Below are 21829 nucleotides of genomic sequence, written 5' to 3' on the forward strand. Positions count from 1 at the left end.
TCTTCTGCCAGCCTGACCAACCCACCTGGCTGAGCACAGAAACATTTTTCCCCCTTTAGCAGACTCAGGGCAGGGTCTGGCTGAGTGGGAAAGCAGGCAGAAGGAACAGATGGCTGGCAGGATAAAGTGGCAAGTCTATTATCACCTTTTGTTGTGCCCGATTTTCCTTTCATGTGGCATAACAAAGGGTACAGACATCTATTTGCTCAGCATTTGTGCTCCCCTGAGAAAATTTAAGGTGGCACAAATGAGATATTAGGTAATGTCCATTTGCACCCTCATTCTACAGTTGGAAGGTTAGCACTTACCTACTGATGCAATTAAGTCACAAATGCATGTCTGTAAAAAATCTGTGTATTTATTTTGATACACCTTTTTTCTCTCCTCTTTTATGTTGCTTGTCATGTAAGACTGCAAGTTCTGAGATGCATCATATCTGTCCATCTCTGGTGCATAGTATTACTGGGCTTATACATGATGGGTTCAGGTGGGTTAAACATTTTGAAGGTCTGCCTCAAAGCTAGTTTTTTTAACAAAGAAATCTATTTGCAACTTTAGGCTGAGTTTGACACCCAGTGTCAGCCACTGAATCTCTAAATCAGGTGTCTACACAGTGGTCACCATGAAGCCTGTATTCACTACGAGAAGAGAAGAGGCTTCCATAAAGAAATTGCTGCAAATTTAATAATGGCAACAGAACTGTGGGTGAACTGGGATATTTCTATGCTGTTTATAAATTTTTCACCCGTGCACTTACAAAGAGTTAAAAATGTAACAGGGGCAGAGGTTACTAGAATAATGAGGGGAATAGAGAGCCTCTCTTCTGGGATTAAAAGAGTTTGGCTTGTTAAACAAGGCAGTAAATGTCAAATCAGGAAAACAAAATGTGTACACATGCACTCACAATACCCCAAGAAAAGTCCTATTTCTAGGATAGAGGATGATGAGTTTATGAAACAGATATCTGACATGACTGTCTGCAACAACAGGCCACTGGACTCCAGAGGTTACTTACAGACCTATATTCTTATTCAGCATATTTCAAAGAAAGCTGTACTGTCTCATGCTTAGGCAATAAGATTTGTTAGCACCCACGAAACACAGTATCTTTAGAGAATGCTGCTTCCATTCTCCCGTTAAAGCCCTTGAAGATCTAACAGATGAGGAGTATTACATGATTATATTACATTTCCAACACTTCAATAGAAGTAATTTGTTAATTTATGAACAGTTTAATGATACACAGGTGCTGCATTATAATAGGAGTTAGACACCCGAAGTCAGGGTCAGGGGCTAGTATGTTTTACCTTGTACAGAATTAATAGTCTCAACCATAAAGATCTTATCAAATGTCACTGTAAAATTAAGAAGCTTCATTTTAGGGGGTTTTTTGTATTGAAAAATAGAATAAAACAAAAAACGGGCCTTAACATGTTCCTGAAATGTATTAACATTTTTATCTGGAAAGGGTTTTATCTGGAAACATTTTCGGGTGGAAAGGGTTTCTACTAGTGTCAAGTTTATTTTGATGCATCCCATCAGCACTAAAGAATCATTACAGGCCTCACACTGTACTACAAACTAGGAAAAAAACAAAACATGAGACTAATCCTGCCCGAATACAGAGTCTGAAAAAGACAAGACCACCACACAATATTTAGAACATTATATTTCATAAAAGACAATGATAAAAAAGTACAAACATTTTCATGAACAAAACAAAAATTTTAAGTATGATAGTACACAGGAAATTCCCAGCATTTGTTTCAGTGCATTTTTCAATAAGCCTGTCTCAGACACCTCTACTAATTAAATAATCTTAAGTACACTTCCTCTTGCTGATATGCAATGTGTCCTTTAATTTTTTTTAATAACTGGCTTGCTTTAATTTACAAGACCAGTATTTTATATTAACCAGAAGAATATAAAAATAGACCTGAAAGATTTAAGGACAAATATTTTGCATTCATTTCTCATTAGAGCTTTTATTTCAAAAAAGGATTATTATATTGTATATTTTTCTATTTTCATTTAAAATATGGCAAGTGGGAAGAATTTTTTAATGAAAAATGTCTTTTAGCATACTGACTGCATTTTTTAAAAAAAAAAATCCCACCAGTTTTTTGTTGCATTTTTACTTCTTACTTTGCAAGATCCTCTCAGAATCTTGCAAATACCTTTCCTCTCATATTAGTCCATTAAAGAGAGGAGGACACACATTTGATTTGCTGTTTGTCAGGAACTGAACAGCCAGTACATTTGGCTTCTCTATGTTTTACTGTAAATCTGAAAATATCAAAGGAATATGCATGACTGAGCTCTGCACTTCCATTTTTTTTGTTTGAAGGCACCATGTATGTTAAAGTTTGCAACAGAACAGTAGAATTCAGCAGGTAGTTATACTTACTAAGTTTGTTTAACATCAATAAGATGAGAGCTTTTTAAGATTTCCTGACAGTGACATTAAAAAGATACCTGAAGAATGTTGGTAAACCTCTTTCAAAGTTTAATGTGTGTTAGTTTTGGGCATAAAGAGTTCGTGTAAGTTCAAATTAAGTTACAATTATGCCTTTAGACCCCCCCTTTAAATACAATTTCAACTGCATTACATTTTCCTAAAATCATTCATAATTAACTCAATCTAACTTCGTAAAGTTTCACGTCTTCAGCTGAAGCATATTCACATGTATTTTTATTTTTTTTAAATGCACTAGGAGAATTTAAAAAAAAATTGCACATTCATTTCACAGGATGCTTTCCCACATACATGGGTGTGTCAATAAACGCATGCTTCAGAAACAAGGCACAAACCTATACTACCAAAAATGCGTCATAATGAAAGGGTGCTACATTCTGGGGACAGAAGCCAGAAAATACTTCAAAATAAGGAGTCAGGCATTCAAAAATTATTCCGGTTAGCAATCCTGTAGGAAATAAGTTCTGCTGATGTGACATATGCAAACAAGACAATTTTTTCTTTGAGAATATAGATGCTTATACGATATACTAGTTACTTAATTCACAACTATCCATGTGCCCCTCAAAATATTCTATATACTCAGTTATAGAAAAATATATCAAGAGGTAATAAAAGCACTCAAGCATGCATACTTTAAGTGTGTTGTGTTCAACAGCTTTCACGTATGTCAAGTCATTGCTATAGTATATGATGATGACTAGTAAATTTCAAGATCATTCCAACACAATCACGCCTACAGCTTGTTCTCAGCTACATCAAATCAAATCCCTACATTTCAGCAAATTATTTGGAATGTCTCTAAGTGTGCTCATAACTTTCATTAACAAATGGCTAAGAGAGAAACCTGCTACTGGGACTGCCACAGAAGAAAGGGTGCTAATGGTGAATTGATCCTGTGAGGTTCTGCACCATACCATCTGTGATTGTAACTCAAGAAACAAATGTGTATACACAGATTAGTATTTCTTTTTAGGACTCCTATAGAACACCATACTGATTAAGAGTTTATTTTATAGAAATGTCTTTCATTCTTCATGGGAGTGGCAGTCTTTGGTTCCTAAAAGACTAAATGGCTGAGTAAATTGGTAGACCTTGGTTGGTAGCTAACTAATCCATTTTGAATTAAAATAGAAATTAATACAATAGAAATTTAGAATAAAGAAATTCCTAGGTAAATATAGTGCTTCTGAAAGGTATGCCCTTTGGTAGCATAACATTACAGGCAAACCCAGAACAAAGATATTTAACATTATTAAAAAAAACCAAACAAGAAAGCCGTACAATAGGCCTCACACACTTAACACTGCAAAAAAAGAGAATTACAGAACATGGTGCTCAACCTCTGGCCTGCGGGACCACATCATCCAGCCCATGGGACTCCTCCCAGCTCTGGAAATTTGGCAACAGGGAAGCAGTGGCAGCATTAATTGCCAAGACTCCAGAGCTGGTCCATTGCCAGATCCATGGTTAAACCCAGTGTATACGGCTGAGCTAGTGCACCGCATTACACCAAGGACTGCCCCTGCACACCAACTCACCCCACCATCTGGCTGAGCATCATTGATGGGAAATCTATACTTGGCAGAGCTAAGCACCCTCAACCACACTGGGTTAAGGATACCTAACACAATGTGAGAAGTGCTCAGCACTTCACAGAATTATGCTCTTAAACGATAAAGTATTTAATATACTATTCATGGATTTTTTTCAAAAGTAGTAGGCTCTGGCTTAACTCTGGTCCCAGTGATCTCATCATAGCCAGCGCAATATGGACAGGCTAATACTGTCTAATTTTGAAAAATCTCACCCTGCATGCATTACAAATGTATTTTATTAGTTTAAAATGTAACTTTAATATTTGTCTTCTAATGAAGATACATTTTTGGTTCTTCTGATTCTGGAGGAATAAGTCTTATTCACTAGGTTTGGAAAAAAAAAAAAAAAAAGGACACTACCAAAATACATATACACCAGAATACATTGTTTTGGGCATTAATATCCCTGACATTGACACTAGTGGCACACGTGGAGACTTAAAGTAGAAATTCCTGTATATCATGATATGCAACACCCTTAAGATTTGTTCATAATATACATGCAATATGCATAAAATCTTGTTTAGATGGCAAGCGGGGAATCATAAGATTTTACTAGCAATTAGTAAATAAGAGCTGTTTTTTCTAGTAAGTTTACATATGACGTTTGATTCTTCTATATAGATATGCAGGAGGCCTAAAGCTCAAAACTAGTATAACAGTTTACAGTCATAGCTGGCCATCGATTGGTAAGTCCTTCATTTCACACAAGGTATAACCTTTGTTTAAACATACTTACATTTACACTTGTTCTTTCATGCTAATGAAAACATTCCTACTGAATTTGAACAAGAACACAACCAAGTACATACCGAAGCAGAAAATATTACCATATTTACAAGCAATGTAAGCACATTAATTTACATCACATATTTACAAAACACATTTTTAAAAAGGAAACAAGCATTCAGTTAAATTACATTTGTTGTATAAAAATTACTTGGAAGAGGAGGCTCTCTCAACTTTCAAACACATTACAGATCTGTTTTCTGCAGTACATATAGTACGAGTAGTTAAGATATGGAGCATGGTGAAACAAGGCTTCAATATTTAGTAGTCCCATGCTGTAAACATCTGAGTAATAGCTGCTGGATTTCTTTTTGCAGAACTATTGTTTAACTCTCCTCCCATCTATCCATCAGCCAAAGTTCAGAAAGACCTCATGTCAGGTCTTTGTAATACAGTGTCTTTGTATTTTCCAGTGTTATACATTTACTCCCATAGCACTGTTTGCCACTTTGCTTCCATCAATAGTCTCTAACTGGAGCAAGTTCTGGTAACAGATTTACAGTTATATTTTTATATAATCTACTAACAAGTATTTTGGGAGTATATACTAAATTGTTCAGCCCATCAATGTACTGGCGTTCTCTGGAATATCTTAGGAGTTTATACCTGTAGAAAGAGGTAAAGGGAGAGAATACAGAAAGGGTTTTTTAAAAGAAACATAAAATAGTTTTGCACCATAGAAATTAAATGAAAGTCATGTAGTTCTCAAGCCACTCTTTTCATTGTTTGTAAACATTTATGATCTCATTCTGGGAGCATCTGGAATTTGTCAAATCAGCTATAATAAGCTTGATTTTATTTTCATTTTTACATATTATATCATTAGTCTCCAACTTTTAAGTAGGAAATCACCTTTTGCATTTAAAAGCAACTCAACATCTACCGTGCGTGCTGCCACCCTCTTCCCCCCACCCAGCGAGTAAGTCTGTGAGGGGGTAGATTGAGGCAGAGGGAAGAAAATTATTTAGGGTGCGCCTCCCCAGTAGGTAAGTCCCACCTGGCCAGGGCCCCACTCAGCTTACCCCTTCTCCTGCCTCTGAGACACTGTCCCTCACCATGGGATCCTTGATTTAGCCCTCGCCCCTTCCCTCCCCCATGGATTGATCTGCTGGGCTGCAGCACGTGCATGCAAGCAGGCACTCAGCCCCCTACCCGAGCCTCAGACTGGCTCCAAAAGGCTCTGAGATCTACTGGTGGATCGAGATCCACTGGTTGGTGACCACTGTATTAGATGCTTGTTGGAGTACATTTCATATTCCTAGGAACAAACTACATTAAGATTAACTGCACATATCAGTATCATGATTGTGATGAGTGCTTCTGATCTCTAATCATTAGACTAAACTAATTTTTAAAAGATTCTAGTTTCTTCACATTTTTCCCTTCACCATCTCAGAGCATTTGCACATACGCTTGCGCCTCAGCACCAGGTGCTTTTAAAAGCACCCAGTACTGTGTCACATGCATTCATATAAATAAATGACGAAATGCATGTCAGCCCTGAGAAAATGGCAGCAGCATGCTTTCGAACTGAAACGCATGAAAAGCTTTTAAGTTCAAAAGTGCACCACCGCCATTTTCTCATCACTGACATGCATTTTGCCATTTATACAAATGCATGTAATGTAGCACCAGGCGTGTCAGCTCATGTGCAGAGCAGACTCAATTAATTGAGTATGCTCTAATGTGCCAGATCTCCAGTATGTCAGGGCAGACAAATGTATGTGTATAAATGCCCTCGGAGTTAAGGTTGTTCAGAGTTAAGATTATTCACATGCCTGCACGGTACATTCCCATATTTCAAAGGTTACCACAGTTACTTGACTCCAAGATGAGGTCTCCCCCCCCCCACCAAGTCAGCATGGGGAGAAAAGCCTCTGGTCTTAGATTCAAATACAAAGTGGGGGGGGGGGGGGGGACCAGGCAGCTGCTGCAGCTTTGACTCTGCCCTGGAGCCTGAGTCGCGGTCAGAGTCAGACCCGCTACAACTGCCTGCCCCCGTCTGCTTGCCTTCTACAGCTTCTGCTCCCCTCCTCGCCCCCCATCTGTTCCCCCACCTTACTGTCAGGCACAGTTCAGCTCTAGCCCAGGCTGGGTTCCCTCCCAGACATGAAACGCATGGAACTCTGGCCCCTGCCGGGCCAATCAGTAGCACCAATGCTAGTGTGCTCCGCTGCCATGTGCTGCACTCCAACCAGGGAATAGAGCCCAAGCAATGTCTGGCAGTACGGGGTGTGCAGGGAAGAGGCAGAGGTTGGGGAGTTGTGGGGGGGTGGGAGGGAAAGAGGCAGAGGCTATGGGAGCTGAAGTGGGAGGCTGCAGGTGGTGGGGGGAGCAGAAAGGTTAGAGGGGGAAGAAGTAGAGGGGGTAGAGGGCAAAGAGTAGCAGTAGGGGAATGTGTGTGTATTTAAAAGACAATCCTCCTATAACTAGACTCTATATCTGAGACATTCTAACCTATTTATAAACTTTCTATATATAAAATCTAATTATCAGGAAGTCCTCTTAAATTCAGGGTCATCTTAGATTTGAGGAACTGTGGTAAGTTTAGCCTCAAGTTAAAACTTCCTGGGTTTACACCACTTACTTTCATGATAATTACATCATCAGTGTTTTACATTTTAAATGACTAGTATGTTCTTCACTTTACTTCTGCTTTAATATAATTTGTCCCTTGGGATTTCATTTTTTAACTTTAATTTTTAAACTAATAATTTAATTCATGAAACAAACAATACACCCAAAAAACAATGTTCCCAAGTACTACTACAAATTGTCTGACAATAACTTTTGGGCCAGATTACTGATCCTTTGATCATTTCTCATCACTGTGCAGCAACAAATAGTACAGCTCATTTACACTGAATTTACCACTGTTTTGCATGTCTGAAGCAGAACAGAGGATATTAGAGAGTGAAAGAGATGAGAATGAAACAGGGATCTGCATAGGCCAACCACCAGCATGGGAAGGGGAGAGGCAGCAAAGCATTAGATAGGGCTGGAAGCAGAAAGCAGAGCAGGAGACCAGACATGGAGCACAGACTGGGGAGCAGAAAGCAGTGTGCACATTAGAAGGGGGTCAGTGTGGCACTTGGGAAGGGCAGTGGGCTCATTTGTAACCCTGCCAAAAAGGTTTGTCCCCATTGAGCTAGGGGAAGACGTATAGGTACATCTTTGAAAAAGAAGGGGACTAGGGTTAACAGAATGAAATGCCAAGGGGAAGCCAAATGTATTTAAGACATTTTTCTTCCTTAGCTTTTAATCTTATAACATAACATGTTTCCAGTTTTCTTACCTCCCTAAAAACTGGACTTCGCCTCTGTGATGATGAGGAATGGATTTGTACTTTCCCAGATCTCCCTCTGGTCTTGTTACATTGTATCCAGCATAACGAACCCTAGAATACAACAGATAAAGATGTGTATAAAAGAGAAATTTGTAAAAGAAATTAATGTTTTATAGTTTAAGAGAAAAAAATGCATTTGTATCAAAATAAGTGAATTCTTATCTTTACATTTTTCTCAAGCAAATATTGTAATCCTGCCCCAACTACTTTTTATTTAAACTGCAAAAAAGTGCACTACAGTCTGCAATTTTTCTTAGTTTGTTTACTAGAAATTAGATAGTTTCACTCTCCTATAGATGGTCAACTGAACTTTTATTTTATAGAACAGCATGATATCACTTGAACACTGAGCCTGTGACACGGAAGCAACATATGTTCTAGCTTTTACCCAGATTCTAGAAGAAGGTACTTAACAGTAATAGAAGCAACAAAGGAGGAACTGAAAAACAAAAAGTGGCAAGCCGGTATGTGCACAAAAGAAAAAAGGGGGGAAAAAAAGGGAAGATACCTAATATTCCTGGTACTGTCATCAATGCCATTTCTAAGGAGCATTTTAACATACCAGCACCCCAAAGATAAATGTTTCATACCTATTCTTTAAATTCTATGCTCTGATATTTCTAAAGGGACCCTAGCAGAGAACAAATTTTGAAAAATAATTTAAAAAATTAAATTAGCATCCCTTTTAATTAGTTAGCACTATTCAGTTCCCCCAGGAAATGTCACGTGAGAAGAGATGATCCAATGCAGGAAGTGCAGGCAAGCAACAAATTTCCACTGAAAAAAAATCAACAGGAGTTGAGCCCTAATTTCATTAGGTACTTTGTAAAGTCCAGTGCTCATGCAGTCCCATTTTAAAAAAAAAAAAAAAAAGAATAGCACTAGCTAAGTCAATATGTACTTATCTATCCAAGGACACCTCTGCAAATACTTTTCTTAACTTTAGTCATGTAAACAGTGAAAAAAAACCTGACAGTACTGCATGGATTAAGGAGTTCATGTCTTCCATCTTGTTTTATCAACACTCACCTATTCCAAAGATCATCATCTTCTCCACCCCATCCCCAGAAAGCATTTGGAAATCCATTGATCTTTTTGAATTGTTCTACTGTCAGTCCACTTACACCACCAAAGAATTCATTGTACGGAAGGCTGGAAGTGACATGAGGCAAATTATATTGTATTAGTTGAATTTAAGTAAAATCATTTGTACAATGGGGTGGTGGGGAGAGGCGACAAGTATCTAGAATTAACAAACAGGAACAGGGAAACTGTATTAATTTAAAATGGTACGGGGAAGCAGCAGCACCCATGCCATTACAGCTATACGCTGTCTGAACAGATATGTAGTCTGGAGAGGTTAAGGAATCCAGTTTTAGTCGTATGCAAAATTTCTGCATTAATACATACACTCATGAAAAGATGAGCTGCGTAACATTTTCCCTGGAATTTCTATTACTCTCTCTCCTATTCATACACTAATATTACAAACGATGAGACAACATCTCGGGAGGCACGTACCAGATGAGAACAGAAAAGAGCTAAGACACCAATCCCATTAAAAATTTAGGATGAATGAATCAGATGAATATAAAAGCTGTTTTAGGAGTCATGTCAAAGACTTAAAAAAAAGCAATAGACATTTCTGAGACCTGTATAATTTAAATATCACAAACAGGCAGTGAACACAGAAATGTGCATCCAGAATTATCCTACAACTGGATTTTGCAGAAGTTAGTAAGCACAAATTTGCCTTCAATGCTGTCTATACTATTCAACTCTGCCATAACTTAAAGAGTATTAAAAGGACGCTGTTTTTCAGCTGACAGTCTCACAAATACTAAGATGGGATTCTTCTGTTCTTCTTTTCATGATATCATCAGTTACCAGTTTGTACAAATCTTTATGGTGAGAAACTGATTTCTCCATTGATTTAAAAATCTCACATTTTTTTACATGGTGCATTACTTTTTGCCATAGATATTCCTGTGTACATTAAAATACATTTATGGGTTTTAAAACAGGATGAACAAGCTGTGTTGCTTACATGTACATGTACTTGTCCAGTTTTGCTGCAAAATGACGTGGCATCTCTCCACATCCATAGTAATTTCGGTCATTTTCAGGTAAATGATCCACGTCATGGAAAATTATACAGTCCCAGACAACATCCTTCATGGCCTCTTTGAAGCCAACATTAAAGAGCATTGCACGATTAAAAGGCTGTGTACCCGTCTTAAACAGGAAAACAAAGGAGGAATTATAAGGGGAAAAAACATTTAGATAGTACTTTATAGATAAACTGGTCCATCTTCTTAAAAATATATTGATACAAAGTGTTTTTCCTCCATCTGATCAGAACACCAGAAAGGGAAGTAGTTATACTAAGTAAAAGAGTCAGTCGGGAAGCTGTGCCCTTAAAAAAGAAAAATGAATTAACTTACATTTTTTAATTAATTTTCTACGCAATATTGCTGAATGTGTACATTACAAGCACTTATACTACAAGGACCATCTACACTTGCCTTCAAACAAAAAAATTACAATCGAGATTTATGTATAAATATGCTGGAGTAATGAGTTTAAGTTAATTGCTAAGGACATTTCTTAAGTTTCAAAACAAAATGTCACTAATCAAAAATCTAACACAAAAGTACAAAGTATTTATGAACGTCAAATAATTAGAAAAAACATATATTGCTACATGTTCACAGTAAGTTAAACTTGAGAGAACACAAGTCCAATCTGACAGAAGCGTATCAATATTTATATTAAAACCTTTATTATTATTATTGTTATTATTTTCAACTTAATCTGTTTAAAAAACTCAAAATATGAAGATCAGATCTCTAAAGGCAGAAATATAATCTAGCTTACAATACTTGTTGGTATCTATAAAAGGAAATAATCAAATCAGATCTTTTAAATACCTTTTAAGAGAACCCATTCCCTCACCCTCCTTAATTCCTTTTATTTTGTAGCATGGAAGAACTGAGTATGGCTGCCTTAATAACCAAAGTATCTCATTTTATCAACCAGCCACATAACATGGCTAGTTCTAGCACAAATTTTTCATACTGCTTGACCAAGGTGTCTCAATTCCATTTTAAAGGGCCATCATTATACCCTTAAGGGTTTGCTGTTCATTCCAATTCACTTCTGATTTCTGATGTGACTCCTACTTTATTGTACTAAAAACAACCATTTGTACCATGACTTCTTCCTGAATTTACAAATTCATACGAATGTATGAATTCACTTCATACATTCCAAACTGATAGCCTTTAAACCACAACTATTTTTGGAAATCACTGACTTTGGAAGAACGAACAACAGAAGTGTAAATCACAGAGCTCTTTTTAGCCCATAAGTTTGAAAACCTTTGCAAAATGGGTTTTTGATTTTATAAATGGAAATATATTGTTCTTACCAAGACTGTTTCTCTTAATTATCGACTCAGAGGCAATACTAACAACTAGAAACATATCAGTGTATATTTGAAAAATACTGTTGAAAAATGTTGAATGATAGGTTTTAAATAGAAGCTGAGTTGGTTTTTTTTCCTTTCACTCAATGGACTGTAAAAATAACAGGTAATTATTTAGCTTCAGAAGTTGAGATTTCCTCTTTTAACTGTGTATTTGTAATACTGGGTCCCTATCAGTGAGAGGATTTCAAAGACCTAACAAGGAATTACAGTTCCAATTAAACAAAATTTCACCTGCTCAACCACATAGAAGGCAAATTCAAGCCGCTGCTTCTGTAACATAGGTATTAAGTGCCGGAAAAAAATTGGAAGATGCTCATGACGATTGCGAAAAGGTATAAGGATTGCCACCTTAAAAAAAAACAAAACCCAAAGTGCAGTGTAAATATTAAGAAGCTTTACAGTTTTTAAAAACTTATTGTAAGATTAAATCTCTTGCAGCTGGCATGGATTTTTCAGTGTTTACTCTTAAAATTATCTCGACTCTTCTACAATATTTTCAATCCTACCAGGGAAACAGCAAAGCAAGCAACTCTCTGCAAGGAAGAATAATTCTCAAGCAAGGAAAATACATAACACCACCATGTATTTTCCTAGTGAACAAAACAACAAATGCATTCACAGTCACAGAAGTTGAGCTCAAGCAATTGGACTGAAGAGTCACCACTGATTAGGAGAATACCTTTTTGTTCTTATGAATGAATTAGTTCCATCAAATATAAAGAAAACTCACGGATCCGAATACAAAAAATGATAGGTTTGTGTTTGCATAGCTCAATGAGTCGACAAATACCAAAGCTTTTTAACTCCTCTGAAGACATGCTTCAGGAGCTAGAATTTTGTGAAAGTTTTTAACTAGGTTGTCCAACTGGCAGCTTGCATGCAGCCTTCAAGAGATTAAATTACGCCCCCTAGGCTCCCATCCAGTTGCTACTCCCTCCACTACTCTGGTTGCAGCAGGAGTTGGGGACTCTAGGCTCCCTCTCCCTGATTTCCCCTTCCTGCCCATGCCCCAGAGGATGTGGTGGTGTGGCACAGCCTGAAGTGCCAAGGAAGCCCACAATTCAGGGTGCCCAAGTAGCATGCTGCAGTGGGGGGAGCCTGTGGCCAGGGAGCTAAGGCCAACACAGTGCAGCGGGGTAGGAGACAGGGAGCTGCAGTGTACAATGCAGCAGAGAGCTGCCCTGCACATACAGTGCAGTGGGGCAGCATAGGATAAAGTTGGGGGTATAAGAGGGGGCACATGGCTCCTGCTAGTACAGCCCCTGGTCATTGAGAAGTTGGACAGCATTGCTTTAATAACAATCATTGAAGCTTCAATTCTAAACTAATAAAAGAATAGATATTTGTAGTTTTCATATATTCTTACTAAGAGGAATACAATTAGTAGAAAGAAGATCAGTAAGGAATTTTGTTTTACCTTCCATCGTGGTTTACAGTCTTTTGGTTTCCAGTGACCACCAGGTTTAATGTCTAAATCCTTTGAAAACCCTTGCTGAATTTCATCAAAACTAATTTCGCTCATATTGACATTGATAAAGCCTCCTAATGTAGCAAGAAATGAAAGATTTTTTTTTAGTTAAGATTCAACTCTGTAAAATTCACTATAACTGTTTCCTAAATGATTTGGTTATTTTTGTTATGAATTAGTAATAAACCCTAGTTTTCTACCATTTCTTAAAAATAGCAAATATTCAGAAAGAACGGATTTTAATCTTTCCCATAAAAATATAAAAAAAAGTTATCTGATAAAGCATGTTAAAAATCTTGTGGCTTCATTTTCAAAGAATACCAAATTATAAAAACACAAATTAAAGCTGCTCGTCCATTCTTTATATTTTCTCATCTATTCTTTCTACTCAAAGGGTGAGAGTCATTTAAACTGGTTGTGAATGTCTCCTCAAAAATCAAACCAAATCAGTTGCAAATGATTGCTTAACCTAATATATGTCATCAAAATGACTGAACTGACACCTTTCAGGTGCCTTTTTTGCTCCCTTAATAGTTATTCCAGGTGTAAAAATGTGTTAAAAAGATAACCAAATGTTCCAAGTACAGAAGGATAGATAAGAAGAAATCCGCTTAATTTACAGCAAAAAGATTTAGTTTGGGGATCTTTTCAACTGTTAGGGTGATGAAACACTGGAACAAATTCTAGGGAAGTAGTAAGTCTAAGTCATGGAATGTTTATAATAACGTGTTGGACAAACATCTGCAGGGGATGGTCTAGATCAGGGGAGGCCAAGATGGGGAACACCTGCTGCAATTAACCTGGACAACTTCCATGTGTGGCACACAGCAGATACGAGAAGGAACAGGCACAACAGGAAATAGGGTAGGAGTGGGAAAAACAACAGCAGATCAGGCAAAGAAAGGGGTACAGAATCGCACTCAGCAAGGGTGAAGAACTAATTTGTGGCACTCCTGTCAAAATGGTTGGCAGCCCCCATCTATCTAGATATATTTGGGGCTGCCCCAGTTCAGGACTCTGTCAAATGATCTTTTAAGGCAGGGAAAAGTGGGGGGGTGGGGGGGGTGTTAGCCTCTCGGCAGACTTGCCACAAATTAGCCCTGTACCCCTTCAAGTGCTAGTAGCTGAGGTCTGCAAATTTCCATGAGTTTTAAAGGAGCACATAGGTGGTGCATCTGTCATGGGCTACACATTCTCAGATTAAAATCATGTAAGTCAAGAAACGGGGAACTCCAATAAAAAGGCATCACAAGATTCTTGATTCAAAGAAAATAGCTCCATTCACTGGCTCCATCAAAAATATTTACATCTTATCACCTCACAATCAACTGCAAAAGTAGTTTGGTTTAAAAGCAACATAAGAGATGATACACATCAAAATGGAATAACTGAAAATCAAAAAACCAGATTCTGGAATTCTTATGTTGAAAAGCAACTTATTTCATGAATAATCTCACTGAAATCAGTAGGGCTATTTAATGGGCTCACTTGCAGGCCAATGGCTTAGCCAAAACAAAACACTGCAAACACAATGCATAATACTCTTACTATTGATGTTGTCTTACCCAACAGTTATTCTATATGGTATGGTATTCTATATCCCATATGGTATTGCATCCCACTCCCAATGTGTCAGTCCTGGCTGGGCAAGGTGCACCCCCTAAAGCTGGAAGCTCCATCACCCAATGGTTCCCAGCCACAGGAGAGACCCTACTACATGTGCATCTTAAAGCTGGATAGCAGCCACCTATAAAGTCTGTACACATTTTCAAAGTCTAGCTGTAGAGTTGGTTGGACCTATCCATGGCATGATAGGTACTTTGTACGTGTAGATTTGTTTTAGTTAACTGCACAATACCTGTAACATGTAGACAGGGCCCAAGCTATCTACAACATCATTGCTATCAAGATGACTATCCATGTGTGAGAGGTATAGCTGTGCTGGTCCAACATAAAGAACCTCAGGTAATGGTATAAACAAACCAGAGATACTAGCCAGTAATTGTATACTGGCCATGCCAGAGCTCTTTATAATGGAGTGCTAGGTAGGATTTTGTTTGCAGATATCAGCACTGAGCTGTATTTCATGGCCAACTCCCACACTGTCCCAAATGAGACCTGTATCAGTTGTGCAGAGGACTCTGAAGGATGGCAAGTTCCAAAAAATCGGGACCTGTCTGATAGCCACAAGGCATTTGCATCTGCATTACAAAAAAAGATATGGAGGCCCCTCAGACGTCGTATACTACCTACCTTAGGCCAATCTCTCCTGTCCTGAAATAAGTTCCATCAGTAGTGGAGATGTAAGTGTGGTAAGTACATACACTTCTTGGATCTACTTGTGTTTTGCTACTGTGCCAGGGTGCCACTCTTGAGTGAATATTAGCAAATATTTCTTCCATGAGCCCCACTATCCCTTTTCCCCCTGAACAGGACAACTGCCAAACTTTGCATGTAAAGTCCCGTTCCCCCATGCATTCTATAAAGACACATCCTGGAAACAAACCATGGTGCATGCAACTCCCCCTTTTCAAGGTTCAAACTCAGAGACAAATTTCACGTGGCAATTGACTTTGCTATTGAAAACTTATAAGACTCCAAGCACAATAAAGAACAGCAAAATACAGCATTCCCCTTTGTTCCAGTAAATACAAAAGAAACAAATGCTGAATTGTGCTTGAATGCAACACTGCCAACCCTTCACCTTAACAAGCTCCAAAAATAGTTATTTCAAACTATACTATACTTTAAGCTGGGGTCAGCACCATTTTGTAGTTGGGGAAGCTTAATACTGCTTAGCTTTGCAGCAGCCTCAGTCACTGCCCTGGCATCTGACCTTTCCCCGTACTGTGAAAAGTTTCCCCCCAGCCTATTCTATGTGACAGATGCATTTGCTGAACATAATGCACCCACTGGAGAATGCACCATTCTAGGATTAACAGCATGCAAAATACTAGAATTTTTTGCCACGTCAATTATATCTGTATAAATAGGGAATGATGATGATGTAGCCCAGCTCTGGAGCAGGCAGAAAACTTGAACCCAATCATACATTAAAAAAAATTCTTTATTTTGCATTTACACAACATCTGAAAATGATCTCCAACTATTTTCTGAGGAAGTAGTTGAAAGGTAGATTCTGTGAACTTTATGACAAAAATTCAGCAAGCTACCCCTGTTCTGCAAAACAGATCAACAAATGCCTAACTTTAACCATCAACTTAAGACCACCTTATTTGTCTACTTATACTCTTAAGTTGTCCTGGATCCTGACTCCTGACATCAGGCAGGACAAATTGTCCCCAGCTGGTCCTAGTTACCCAAGTGGGCCTGAGTGCCAGTGGCCTCACTACTCCAACGAAGCTAGCCCCAGTTGCCTGCATGAATGTCTGCTACTCATAAGCACCAGCCCTTTTGCTACATCAGTAGTGGAGATGTAAGTGTGGTAAGCAGCAGTTCCCAAACTGTCGGTTGTGACCCCAAATGGGGGCGCCACATCAGCAGAAGGGGTTGTGGAAGTGGGAGGCTGCAGATTAGGTGTGAGAAGCATGCTGAGGAAATGGGACCGGGCTGATCTATAGCCTTGGGCTTCTAACTCCATGTTTTTAGTATCCAACCCCTACCTTTGATCCCCAGTTTCCCAGTCCCTAGATCATACTTGTTAGCTTCCTGATTTCATCCTTGTTCCTTTCACCTGCCTGTCTGTTCCTGACTCAAGACTCCCACCCAAACTGCTTTGCTTCCAGATTGTCTTGAGGGGTTCTTGAACCCTTTTGCTTCCAGACTCGAGCCTAGACCCCTGTCCTGACAGGAAGCGCCTAGCTTCACATGGCAATTGCCCATGTCCCTGTCCTATACAACTACAGCTGCCTGTTCTAGACCAGATCCCTGCTTCTTGTCCCTAACCCCTTTTGGATCATGGCTCTACCCAGGCTGACTGCCTACCATCCTCATCTTGTACAAAACTCAGCCTCCTGACCCCCTGTTCCCTGATCCCTTAACTCTAGTTGGGATCCTTGCTTCCCTGACCTTGTCTGCTCCTGATCCCTTGGGTTGTGACCTTCTAGGATTGAGCCCTGACTGCCCACATAGTGGCTGTACCCCTGACAGAAGTGAACAGCAAGCCACCTTGACATTTTTTTTGAGGAAATTCTTTAAAAAAAATGGGACCAATTTCTGTATTCTGGTGATCATCTATTAAAAATATAATCTCACTTTGCATTTTGGAATTGCTGGACTTGGTACACAAGTTATTCTATGAAAATTATGATGTTCTAAAAATGTAAAACTGGAAAAACATAAGAAAAGATAACAGTAATATTTTAACAAGCTACAGAACAACTGTTATGAGTCGCTGAAAGTCTGTGTACCTCTATGAATTTAAATTAGTTAAAATAATTAAAGGAAATCAACTTTAACAGTAACTTAAATTAAAATGCATTTGTAATACCGACAGAGCAAGTCAAAACTAAATTAATGAAATTAAAAAAAAAGGGGGGGGAATTTTTTCCACCATGCCTGAACCAATCAAAGCAAGCTCTGACTTGCTAAACTTGTCACCTTCTCTACTTGTATAAATTAGTCCTATAATACACAATTATATAAAAAAAAATTCTGCCCCCCCACAAATAGTTAACTATCTAGTATTGTGATTGCCTGTCAGATGCTCCATTTGATATTGTACAGATATAAAGGAATTTAATATACTACTACATAATTATCAGGGATCTGGATTTTCCATTTGCTGCAGAAAAATGTAGATGTTTTCATTTAAAGGAGAAAATGGCAGGAAACCACACATTTCCCCTTGCAGGCTGGCAGCCTTCCAGCCTTCAAGGTGATGCTTGGGGCTGGGGAGAAACAACTGGAGGAAGGGGGTGCTACATGCATGTGTGGCCATGCACACATGACCAGCATATGTCCAGGCAGGGTGGCGGGAGCAGCCGCAGCAGCTGGAGACAGGCCAGTCTATGGGGGGCAAGGGCTGGAGGACCAGACCCTGGGGACTGGTCTGGAGAGCTGTGGGACACGAGTGTGCGTGTGTGTACGTGTGTGGGTGGAGGGGATGGGGGGGACAGGCACAGCTGGACCCATCTTGGTGAACAAAGAGGGCAGGAGGAGCTCTGATTTTCCAAAAGAAAAAAAAAAGAAAAAAAAGAAAAGAAAACTGCAAAATATATAGGTATTTCAAATTTATTTCATTACAGTGATTGAGGCACTGGTAGGCTTCCAAACTGTTTTAACATTATAAATACATCAATAAGGCATTGTGTTCACTAGATACCAATATATATCATGGCATTTCATTTTAATGGCAGAAAAATGTGGCTTTTGCAGTTTTTAATCAGAGAATCTAGGATTTTTAAATAGAGAAAACCAGGATCCCTGACAATTATTTAATGGAACAGTTGCTCACTTTGAATGCAAGGCTGTATATAACAAGAGTTATTAAAAAAAAAGGTAAGGTTTTAGTTTGGGAGACAAATTGGGAATTGTGTAAGGTAGCTTCTGTTCTTACAGACCATAGAGATCTCTCTTGTAAACTATAATTTTAATTAAAACGGACAAATTTTAAGTAGCGGCAACATGACTGAAAACCACAGTACTTTTCTATGGTATAGCAGCTGACTGCATTGACAAACAGCATACTGCCTCTTTTAGAAACATTCTACTGTGCAGCTGAATTACAGTTAATAGTCAACTGCATGTAACAAGTTAGAACATTTTAAAATTAAAAGGAAGCATTTAAGTGACATATCCATCTTGATACCTGTACTATTCTTGCTGGGTAATCATTTTTCAATTATAGGAGCCTTAGAAGGATAGCAATTAGAAGTTTTGTTTCGTTTTTTAACCACATGCCACAACTTTATGAAAAATGCAATGTAAAATCTTCCCTAAAACCAAACTATCCTGGTGGCTCTGAAAGGCAGTGCAAAGCCAACCACTCCAAGGAGTCATTTTTACTTCCCCAATTTCTAATGTTTAAATCCAAAGAATCCTAAAGCTTCCTGGTCTTTCTGCATTTTTTACATGCCCAAGGAAGGTCAGAGCCCTGTACAGAAGCACCAGGCCCTGTATAAGTGCCAAAGCCTCCAAACAAATTGAACTTCCTTCTCTTGAAGATGGCCTGATGCCAAATTTTCTGGAGAGCTGCATTGCTGTAATTCTAGAGAAGAAGACTGAACTACAATTCCAATTATGTTTTCATTCTTGAGAAGTCTCAAACACTCGATAAATAATAATTTTAGGACTGTATACAACTATACTTTATAGACTACTTTGAGTCCAGGATGTGGTAGCTAGTCATATCACACTGTGCCAACAAATCCTGTTTCCCACAAGTAAGGTTAAGTGTGTTGAATTAGAAATGCTCTGAGTTAGAAAGGTTTGGATTTTTAAGAAAAGCCAAAAGCTGCAAAGAAGATTATGGAGACCTTAAAGGGTATTTACAGGTCACAGACTCCAGAGTGGTGAAAAAACGCAGAAAGGGCGGCCCAGATTTTTGTCTAGATAGCTCTACATCTCTTGTAATACTGAATAATAATGTCTTAGACTCTTCTATTAAGACTGTGTCCGTTTTACTGTTGTATACCTCTAACGTGGTAACCATAAGACCCAGACCTAACTTAACACTCAAGTTCTGAGAGGTGTGTTTAGACAGTAACAGATTTGAAAGGTCTGCATTAATGCTCATGGCAGAAGGGAGTCTAGACACCTAAGGGGTAGTGCCTGGTTCAGACTCTAGAGGATCAAAGCACTTAGGGTCAAGTGAAATTAACAGCTGTGTCTGGCCAGAACTATTTGCAATATCATCAAAACCAGAATCTACACTACATCTCTGCAGTATCAGAAGATAATTTCCATTTTCCTCTAAACCACATGTAGTTTCATATATATATTCTGAGAATTAACTCCTTTTCCCTTCTTAGATTACTGGCAGATAGTTTCCTACTGTCATAAATCTTGTTTTATGATGTGCCAAAGAATTTTAGAATGAAGGAATCTGCAGCCTACCAAGACTGGGATTATAGCAGCAGCATTCAAAGGGATAATACAATTTGTTTTGGCAAATTAGGTTCTTGCCAAAAAATCTAGTTTTAGTGCATTTGACTTCTATTCCATTCAACTCTGTCAGCCCTGCATCAAGTCCAAAGGTGAAGGGAGGGAGGCATAGTCTGACATTTTCTTCCTGTTCTCAGTTGACATGTTACAATCTTGTTTGATTACATATAGTTTAAACAGAAGTAGTTTTAAACAAAAACTGAAAAATGTGAGTCACAAATTCAGTTTATAAAAGCTGCTATGAGGGAAACATGAGACTAACAAAGAAATAACAAGATTGAGAAATATTTAGGATTTCTAAAAACACATTTCAAAAAACAGGGCCATGAAAAATTTCAGAAGCCTTGCAGTAAGTTCTGTATAAAGTCTGATAAGGCTCGGACTTTGGCCTAACAATAAAAGTGAATAAGATTCAGGCTCTGCAGACATTATGGTACTGATCACATAATTAACAATCTTGAATTATACATATGCCCTCAAAGTGGCAGGATGAAGATTATGCATACGTTTTCTCAGATTCCTCAAACATATATTTCATACCGCAACCTGAAATCCTTCTGTAAAGTAACTTTTCACATGGAATACATTTTAGCAATGATTTAATATGTGCTATATCCAGAATGATACTGGCAACCAAAAGAGGGAGGAGAAGAATACACTTCTTTCAGCCTAGGATGTCAAGGGGAATCCACTGGAAAGGAAGGCAGCCTATTGAAATACTAGTAACTTGAACTTTGAAAGTAGCAGCTATTACCTCAAGGTGGAAATAATTTTGGGATTGGAAAGGCCTCTCATGAACTGGACAGCAAAAGCTGGGGAAAAAACAGAGAAAAGCTTTGGAGCCAAAAGTACGACAACCTAGAGGTATGTCCCACACAGGCTGAATTTCTTCTTCTTCCAAGTAACTTGCCCTCCATCCATCACAGTAATCAACACTAGACAAACAGGGAAAAGACAGGAACTTTGTTTGCAAGTTGTCAAAAAGCTAGCATCCAGAGAATGAGTTGTGGGCAAGAAAGAAATACCAACACCGAGACTGGAACCAGCCATTTGAAGCAGATGGTGGCCTAATAAGTAATGCTGATGTGATCTACAGCCTGGCTCAGTAACTCTCTCCCTTCCATGTGGAGTCTATGTACACCTTTTATGTACACCTGAAATGGCAGAGTGGTATGCCACCATTCAAAAAGAAATAGCAGAGAAAACCACTAGTTTTTCTAAACCTGGCAGGATTGGATTCTAATAAACTGAAAAAGAAGCCATGCCAACACAAACAAGGGCTGTCCTAAAAGACACAAGAAAGAGGCAGGAGAGTTTGGGCTCCCCTTTCTTAGGGATGCATTTTAAAGTCAAATTAGACCAGAATGGATTTCGCTTCTAAATGCCAAGTTTAAGCGATCATGATTTGGGAATGAAAGGAGATAGGACCATGCAATTCCCCTGCACAGAATCACAACAGAAATGCTCCTAAGTCAAACAGGCAAGACTGCTTTTTTACTTGACATTACTGTGTTTTGATGAAAAAAAAAAAAACCCTTGTTTCAAGCAAACTCGGCCAACTACTTTGCTGAAGACTGCCTGAAACTGACCTGGAAAT

The 21829-nt window shown here is 38.5% G+C and overlaps 1 protein-coding gene across 1 annotated transcript in view; it reads right to left on the reverse strand.

Annotated features, from left to right (window-relative positions):
• Positions 1-1632: 1632 nt before the first annotated feature.
• B4GALT6 (beta-1,4-galactosyltransferase 6) overlaps positions 1633-21829 on the reverse strand; it is a 46909-nt gene continuing 26712 nt past the window's right edge. The window contains exons 4-9 of the mRNA XM_090039875.1: positions 13117-13241; positions 11931-12047; positions 10257-10444; positions 9239-9361; positions 8159-8260; positions 1633-5469 (exon numbers count right to left, since the gene is read on the reverse strand). Coding sequence (XP_089896001.1) covers positions 5322-5469; positions 8159-8260; positions 9239-9361; positions 10257-10444; positions 11931-12047; positions 13117-13241 — 803 coding nt within the window. The 3' untranslated portion in view covers positions 1633-5321. The remainder of the gene's footprint in view (positions 5470-8158; positions 8261-9238; positions 9362-10256; positions 10445-11930; positions 12048-13116; positions 13242-21829) is intronic.

This window comes from Crocodylus siamensis, chromosome 3, assembly GCF_052110815.1.
Source record: "Crocodylus siamensis isolate JL-2025a chromosome 3, ASM5211081v1, whole genome shotgun sequence".
Lineage (NCBI taxonomy): Eukaryota > Metazoa > Chordata > Crocodylia > Crocodylidae > Crocodylus > Crocodylus siamensis.